Source organism: Mustela erminea, chromosome 1, assembly GCF_009829155.1.
Source record: "Mustela erminea isolate mMusErm1 chromosome 1, mMusErm1.Pri, whole genome shotgun sequence".
Taxonomy (NCBI): domain Eukaryota; kingdom Metazoa; phylum Chordata; class Mammalia; order Carnivora; family Mustelidae; genus Mustela; species Mustela erminea.
Window position 1 is genome coordinate 39,337,013 of NC_045614.1, and position 8,095 is coordinate 39,345,107.

The following is an 8,095-nucleotide window of genomic DNA, read 5'->3' on the forward strand; positions in this document are numbered from 1 at the left end:
TTCACTACAGTGTTACACTACACCACATGTATACACATAAAGATACTCATTCAACATATACACGCAGCAAGAACAATATTTGAGATAGGAGCTGACCATCTTCTTCCCCTATTTTCCAAACTATTCCTTCCCAACATTCAAGTACAGAGCAGGCAGCCTTCCTTTCCTACGACAGGTTTAAGACAGGTGGCCTCCTGGCTTTTATTTTTCCAAACACCTAAATTCTGGAAGCACAGATTCCTAGGAGAACGGACCCAATCCTAGAAACATAAGGAAGGACTGTTTTTTCCCACTATCGGAGTGGATAGGGAGTCTCCAGGGATGAAGCAGAAGGGGAGAGGGAGGCTTCTGAGAGACAGGGGACCTGCACTTGGTATCCCAGACAGTGCTGAGAGGGTGTGTGGTTACATCGATATCATGGGTGTCGCCGCTCAGGTTCTCAACCCTAAGTCTGGCAGGAGGCGCTAAGAATCACAAAACCACAACAACGATCGACCAAACATTGGATGGAATACCTGACCTACACAGGCACACACTCTCCTTAAGGATGGCCTACCATGCAGTGTAGGACTACGGCACACCCTGAAAAAGCTGGCCTCATGATGAAACCCAAGAAGCACTGAGAAGTTTACATTTTCTCTCCCCACCTGCAAGGCAAAATGAGCATTCGAAGTCAGAAATGAGGTTCCTAGGAAGCGCGGCACGAGTAATGTACCCTTGATTTTACAGACTGACCTTCACACCGCCACACAAATTCTGAGGAACCTCTATGTATATGGTATTCTGTTAGTCTAAGCTGGGGCAAAAATACAGGAGCTCACCAAGACATGGTTAGCCAAAGCTAGTGTGCTAACACCAAAAAGAGTTACTGTAGTAATCACTTATTACACACCACCTGTGTGCACACCCTGTGTATACTCTTTGTAATGGTTCACACTGACAATCTTCCCCAGAACAGGCCTTTGAGATTCAGAGGTTTAAAGGATGCAAGGGACTTGGCTAAGGATGCACCCTCGTAATGTGTGGGGTTTAGATGTGAACCCAGGTACACTAACTCCCAGTCCCTTTTCATTCCTACTGTATGACTCCCTCCCATGGAGAGGCTAATGTGAGAGCTCTCCTTTGATAACCCAATATCCAGTAGGTATAGACTCTAGCTCATGTGTCTTCTAAGAGTTAAGATGGGCTTAAATCAAACCAATCTTCTCTGACTATTCAATGCACCCATTGGCAGGCGACTGGTCAGGGATCTGAAGTTGGACAAGAGAGATCAGCCAAATTGGCTTCCATGACCACGGGACCCATGACTTTTTAGTCTAACTGTCAAGATGCGTCAACCAGTTCCTCCAGTTTGGATTCCCAATACCACTGACACTGTCTACAGGTGCAGCAAAAGAAGTGACATAATTGATTTGGGGGTGGAATCCCAACCTTTCTATCTACTTACAAAAGGAAGAATTTGGTTATATGCAGAACAGACATTTTGGTTATAGAAAAAAGTCTCATAGAGCTGTTTTGCTTTGAAATGCAGCAACTTAAGTCCGTGCCTTAGAACTATATTTTAAATTCTTGTCTGATGTTTCCTAGAAACAATAAAAGGAAAATAAGTTGGTTCTGGCAATAAAATGTTAATAGTTTTTCCTTAAGTATTAATCTACTGAACAAATGTTGAGAATGAAAGTAGTAGTCATGTAAATGCTGTGAGAGCCATGATATATGTATTTTCTTTTGCTGCTTCTGCTATTTGATCTTGGGCAAATAACTAAACCAAGTCTCGAATCCCAAGCAGAAGCATATTGAACCATAGAGAGAAGTAGAAAACACACGGAAATATAAGTTATAAGAGACAGATGTCCCTCCTTTTGTGTCCTTTTCTGAGGAATAAACTCACCCCATTTGGGATTATATAATCATTTAACTTTCATTTTCTCATTGACACACTGAATATCATCACTGATGACCGCCAGAAACCAGTTTGTCCATCGTCCTGTCTTATAAGTCTTGTAAATGGCAACACTTGAGATTCCATGAGGTGAAGTGACTTGTCCAATGTCATGTGTTCATTAGGACAATTAATATTATTATTTCAACTAACCAATCTAAGAGTGGAAAGACCTGGATTTGCCTTTGCACTCAGCCATTAATGAGACTCTATTAAATAAAAGTGTCAGATTAGATGGTTTTGAAAAATCCTTTCCTCTCTGAAGGGGCTATAAATCTGTGAACATGGACTTCAGTAGTTTTTGCTTGTTTTTCTTTCCAGAAACTCAGGAACTTTCTTTGCAGCTATGATTAAGACGCAATACGAACAGAAGTTATGGGTTTGAGAGTCAAGACTCTGCCTCCCAATTCCAGCCCTTATGTGTATGAGGAGGGAAAGCCTGAACAGATGACCTAACCTGTCTGCCTCATCTGCAAAGCGACCCCGTCCCAGTACCTACTACATCCGGCCCTCACAATGATTAAATGAGGTAACATTTAACATCGGGGATTCAGGGGTTTCAGCATGGCGTATGGTACAGAGCAAATACCCATAAAGAGAGGCTGCCATTAACATGACAGTAACCAGATTTGGCCTCTTTGTGTGGGTTCTAAGAAGGCATCCCTTCTTTAGGGCAGAAGCAGCCCAAGTGCTAAGGTCCACTTCAAGGCAGGATTTCATTCTTGGCTATGGTCTGGCATTCAACAAACAAACAAACAAACAAACAACAACAATTTTCCAATTTCCCTTCCTGCTAGGGATTGCCAATGATGTGTTTGTAGTAGGAGAGGACTTCTCAAAAGCTCTCCAGAGGGGGCCTACTTAAATGGCAGGAACACTTTTGCACTTCCCTTCTTTTCCTTTGTTTTTGCCTGGAATGCAGAAGCAATGGCTGGAGCGTCAGCAGCTTATGGGTCCTAAGGGAAGGGCTAAAAGACTTTCAGAGATTTGGTCCTTGTGCCAATAATTCAATGCCAGCAACCACTGACCTCCAGACTTCTTGTTTCATGAAGAAAATAAACACACATTCACATTCAGGCTACCGGTATCAATATGCAATTCCTAGCCAAAATATTCTCCAAAATCTATTTCTCTTTTCTGTCAACAAATATTGCAGACCTACAAGGTCAGCCACCTATTTGTACCTGGCCCCTTTAGGAGTCCTAAGACAGACTGCCATTGGCCATCCCTTAAATTTTTACAAAAGGTCCAAACTGTCCTCGAGGTGCTTGTTACTCAGTGTGGTGTGAGGACCGGTAGCATTAATGGCACCTAGGAACTTGTTAGAAATGCAAAGTCTCTGGCTCCATCCCAGACCTACTGACTCAGAATCTGCATTTTAACAGGATCCCAGTGATTTCTGTGTACCTTACAGTCTGAGACTCGGACTAGACTTCCAGGCTCTACTCTGTCCTTCCTCTTAATTAAGCACTACTGCCGAAAGAATCTTCCTGAAGCACAGCTCTAACAATATCACTCTCCTTGGGATACTTCAGGTCACCTCACTGCCTACAGACTCAAGTTTAGACTCCTTAGCCTGATGGTCAAGGCCCTCCATGAGCTTATGTTCTCCTGGAAAGGCCCATCAAAGTGCCGGTCATGCACACCGTAGGTGGGCAATAAATAATGTTCTGTGTAAAAGAAAAAAAAAAAAATCAGGGTACCTGAGAAACAACATATTCCTCATTTCTGTTTTGGGGATAGAGTAGTACCAAAACCAAAACCAAAACAAAGACACCCCCCCCCACCACCACCACCAAAAGAAACAACAACAAAAACAGCCAAAAAGCAAAACAGACATGGCCACTTGCCTTCATGGAGCTTACAGACAGGCTGGAAGGAGAGAAGTCTAGAAAATAAAACGACCAAACGATAAATGATAAGGGCTGTGAAGAAAATGAGCAGGCAGAGGTACCGAACAAGGCGGACTGGTCAGAAGGATGGCCCGCAGAGTGGGAAGCTTGCTCTGGGACTGGACCAGGCAGAGGGAAAGGAACACGCAAAACCTTGAGAGAATCTGGTGAGTTTCACGACCGGAACACAGGCTGCCCTTTCAGGCTCACCCAGAAAAGAGAATCCCCTGGAGAAAGGTGTCATGGAGTGCACCTGAGAGAAAATGCTGTATTTCTGTTCCCTGACCTAAGTCTTCACTGGGACCACAGGGGAGGCCGAGAGTAGGGCACGCGGCAGAGTCCCTGAGAGTCCAGCCCTGGCAATCAGACCCAGCGCATCGGGGTCCCCGCTCTGCCATTTGCTGGCTCTCAACTCCCTCGAGCCCCAGGCTTCTGCTCCCTCGGGTAGAAAGTGGTGTTAAGGATAGAACCAACTTTGGAGTTGCTGGGAACGTCAGGGAGATAACGCTCGTAGAGCTCCCCCAAGACTGCCACATCAGGGCTCGCCTGAACCCCGCGGTTACAGGATTACGACGGTGACGATCGCTACTGTTAATCATTAGCTTGCGGCCAGAAGCCTCGACCCCCAGATTCCGCTCGGCCCCCGCCTCCCCAGGCCCCCCGACCCTGCCGTCCCTAGCCACCTCCCCCTGCGCACGGCCACCGTGACCCCAGCGCGGGCGCCGGACGCCGCCGCCGGACCCCCGTTACCTGGGGCCAAACGCGACTTGTCGCCACCTCGCGTCCTGGGCCCTGCCTCCCTCCCGGCCGCCTCCCGGCCCCGCGGCTGCCGCGGCGGCGCCCCCAGCCCAGCCCGGCCCCGGGCGGCGCGGGCTGCCTCGGCGGGGCTGGCGGCGGCGGCCACGCTGCGCGCTCCGGCGAAGGGGAGGGGGCTCCGCGGCGGCGGCGGCGGCAGCGGCGGCGGCGGCGGCAGAGGCGGCGGCGGCGGCGGCGGCGGCGGGCCCGGCGGGGGGCAGAGCCAAGAGGCGCGGCTGCGGCGGCGGCGGCGGCGGAGGAGGAGGAGAAGGCGGAGGATGCGGGGGGCTGCGGGCGGCGGCGCGGCCCTGTCCGCAGTGAAGCCCGCGGCGCCCGAGGTGCAGGGAGTGGCCGTCGCCTCCTGCGCGCATCATTCCTGAGATGGCGGCGGCGGCGGCGCGGCGGCTCGGAGAGCCCGGGAGGGGCCAGCCGGGCGCGGGCTGAGCCCCGCCGGCCGGGAGCTCGCCGGAGGGCCCGCGCGGCGGCGGAACCCGGGCGCGGAGGCCCGGGGGTTGGGGGGGCGGCGAGGCCGGGAGCGGCCCCGGAGCGGAGCGCACGGCCCGGGGAGGCCGCGATGGCGAACGCTAGCGAGCCGGGCGGCGGCGGCGGCGGCGGCGGCGAGGCGGCCGCCCTGGGCCTGAAGCTGGCCACGCTCAGCCTGCTGCTGTGCGTGAGCCTGGCGGGCAACGTGCTGTTCGCGCTGCTCATCGTGCGGGAGCGCAGCCTGCACCGCGCCCCGTACTACCTGCTGCTCGACCTGTGCCTGGCCGACGGGCTGCGCGCGCTCGCCTGCCTCCCGGCCGTCATGCTGGCGGCGCGGCGTGCGGCCGCCGCGGCGGGGGCGCCGCCGGGCGCGCTGGGCTGCAAGCTGCTCGCCTTCCTGGCCGCGCTCTTCTGCTTCCACGCCGCCTTCCTGCTGCTCGGCGTGGGCGTCACCCGCTACCTGGCCATCGCGCACCACCGCTTCTACGCCGAGCGCCTGGCCGGCTGGCCGTGCGCCGCCATGCTGGTGTGCGCCGCCTGGGCGCTGGCGCTGGCCGCGGCCTTCCCGCCCGTGCTGGACGGCGGCGGCGGCGGCGACGACGAGGACGCGCCGTGCGCCCTGGAGCAGCGGCCCGACGGCGCCCCCGGCGCGCTCGGCTTCCTGCTGCTGCTGGCCGTGGTGGTGGGCGCCACGCACCTCGTCTACCTCCGCCTGCTCTTCTTCATCCACGACCGCCGCAAGATGCGGCCCGCGCGCCTCGTGCCCGCCGTCAGCCACGACTGGACCTTCCACGGCCCCGGCGCCACCGGCCAGGCGGCCGCCAACTGGACGGCGGGCTTCGGCCGCGGGCCCACGCCGCCGGCGCTCGTGGGCATCCGGCCGGCGGGGCCCGGCCGCGGCGCGCGCCGCCTCCTCGTGCTCGAGGAGTTCAAGACGGAGAAGAGGCTGTGCAAGATGTTCTACGCCGTCACCCTGCTCTTCCTGCTGCTCTGGGGGCCCTACGTCGTGGCCAGTTACCTGCGGGTCTTGGTGCGGCCCGGCGCCGTCCCCCAGGCCTACCTGACGGCCTCCGTGTGGCTGACCTTCGCCCAGGCCGGCATCAACCCTGTTGTGTGCTTCCTCTTCAACAGGGAGCTGAGGGACTGCTTCAGGGCCCAGTTCCCCTGCTGCCAGAGCCCCCAGACCACCCAGGCCTCCCTCCCCTGCGACTTGAAAGGCATCGGCTTATGAGGGGCTCTCGAGCCACGGACGCCCCACCCGGCCTTTCCCTTTGGCTCGGACAGGGACCTCGTCCCTCCCCTTGCGGCCCCCTTGTTGATTTTCTAAGCTGCCTTCGAGATGACTCTCCAAGTGGATCAGCACTTGGGCTGTACAGAGAGACTACTTTTTCGAGGGGGGAGGGATGGGTTTCGATGTTCCAGCCCTACCCCAGCTCCGTGCTTTTGTCCTACTAAGTGTATTTTCATCCTGACAATAGGCCTTGGAGTCTTTGTACTGGTACTGACTGACGTCTTTTATTCTATGTGTTTTTCTTTCTTCCTTCCTTTCTTTTTTTAATACAGGCTAAAACTAATTTTCTTCATGCAACGTTTCCTAAAGACCATGGCCAGTTTTCTACAGAAGCTATTTTTGACAACCTCAAGTGGCATTACATTTTGCAGTGAAGTAGAGGAACCTAGGGGGACTTCACAAGTTTGACTTCTTGAGGGTCTTCTGTTGGAAGCAGGAGAAAGGGGGGGAAATTGTCTTAAGTTCCCTCTGAGTTGCCGGCCGGCCGTGGGGTCCGTTGCGCTGCCCTGGCTCGTTGAAAGGGTTGAAAACTTTGTTCGGTATTGATAATGAATTTAAAGAGCAGAAACCGGAGTGTAAAGTTGCAAGGCGGTGTTTGTAAGCAGTAACAAGTAGTGGGATTTGTTTCCTACCTTACTTTCTACTACTAGAAAATACACATCAGCTACAACTGCTCTCTGTATTATACCAGTCTTGAGTGGAAACATTTCTGTAAAATTGTAACTTTTAAAAGAGTAAAAGTGTTTTGGTTAGTGATGGTGTGAAGAAAATACAGTATTGCATGTTTTTGTGCTGATTGTGGCTCACGGATTGGGAAGGCTCTGAGAAGCAGAGTATGAAATCAGAATTGCTTAGGTATTTTTTGCCAATAAAGATTAAAATACGTTTAGGGAAGCAGCTTGTGCTTTGAGAAGCCCAGTTTTATTCTGTCTTATGAAATGAATTTCCACTTTGAAAATGGTTCTTCTTTTGTTCATGGTATAAATGAATGAAACATAACGATACTCTACTTCTACAAGACAAAGCATTTCCTTAAAATGTTTGCTAGGTTAAGCTGTGCTGTTCATCTGATGGATATTTTAAATTAATAATGACAACCATAATTTTAAATACTTGTTAGACATATTGTAATCTTAAATGGAAAGACTAAATTCTGCAAGTACTGTATAATATTTTTTGCTTATAATGCTACATTTTTATTAATGTACCTTACGTTTTGAGGATTTATATCTGTATTTCTCTTTGCATTATACAAATATACCAGTATTTTCATTCTGGAGTGGTTTCTTGTTGCTGTTGCCTGAGGCTGTGACTGGTGGTAAGACACTTCTAAATATGATATTCATGTTCCATTAGCCTTTTGTGCATGCCTATTTGGTTGACCATCAGCATATTTAAGACATTTGGAGTCTTGTTAACTTAAAATGCAAGATAAAAATCTGCAAATCTTCTCTTTAAAGAAACAGTAGATGTATATACTGCTTTTATAACTTTTTAAATGAACATACAAAACACGAGTGTGAGCATTTTGATAAAAATAACTAAATAAGGTGCAGTAAATATCTTGAAGTTTACTATAATTGAGCATAATATAAAGTGTTCAGTCCCAGAGGCCTAAGCCAAAATAAGAAGGGGTGGCCAGTTTATCTCTGACAAAGGCATTGTTTTGTCTGTAGCAGACAGTCTGTGAAG

General features: G+C 51.3%; 1 protein-coding gene across 1 annotated transcript; it reads left to right on the forward strand.

Annotated features, from left to right (window-relative positions):
* Nucleotides 1–4,850: 4,850 nt before the first annotated feature.
* GPR27 (G protein-coupled receptor 27) lies at nucleotides 4,851–7,682 on the forward strand. Its single transcript, XM_032359630.1, has one exon. The coding sequence runs from the start codon at nucleotides 5,204–5,206 to the stop codon at nucleotides 6,341–6,343; it is 1,140 nt and encodes a 379-aa protein (XP_032215521.1). The 5' UTR covers nucleotides 4,851–5,203; the 3' UTR covers nucleotides 6,344–7,682.
* Nucleotides 7,683–8,095: the final 413 nt, after the last annotated feature.

Bases quoted from the DNA above. Each gene is read 5' to 3' on its own strand.
- GPR27 (XM_032359630.1), top strand. From the start codon at position 5,204: ATGGCGAACGCTAGCGAGCCGGGCGGCGGCGGCGGCGGCGGCGGCGAG.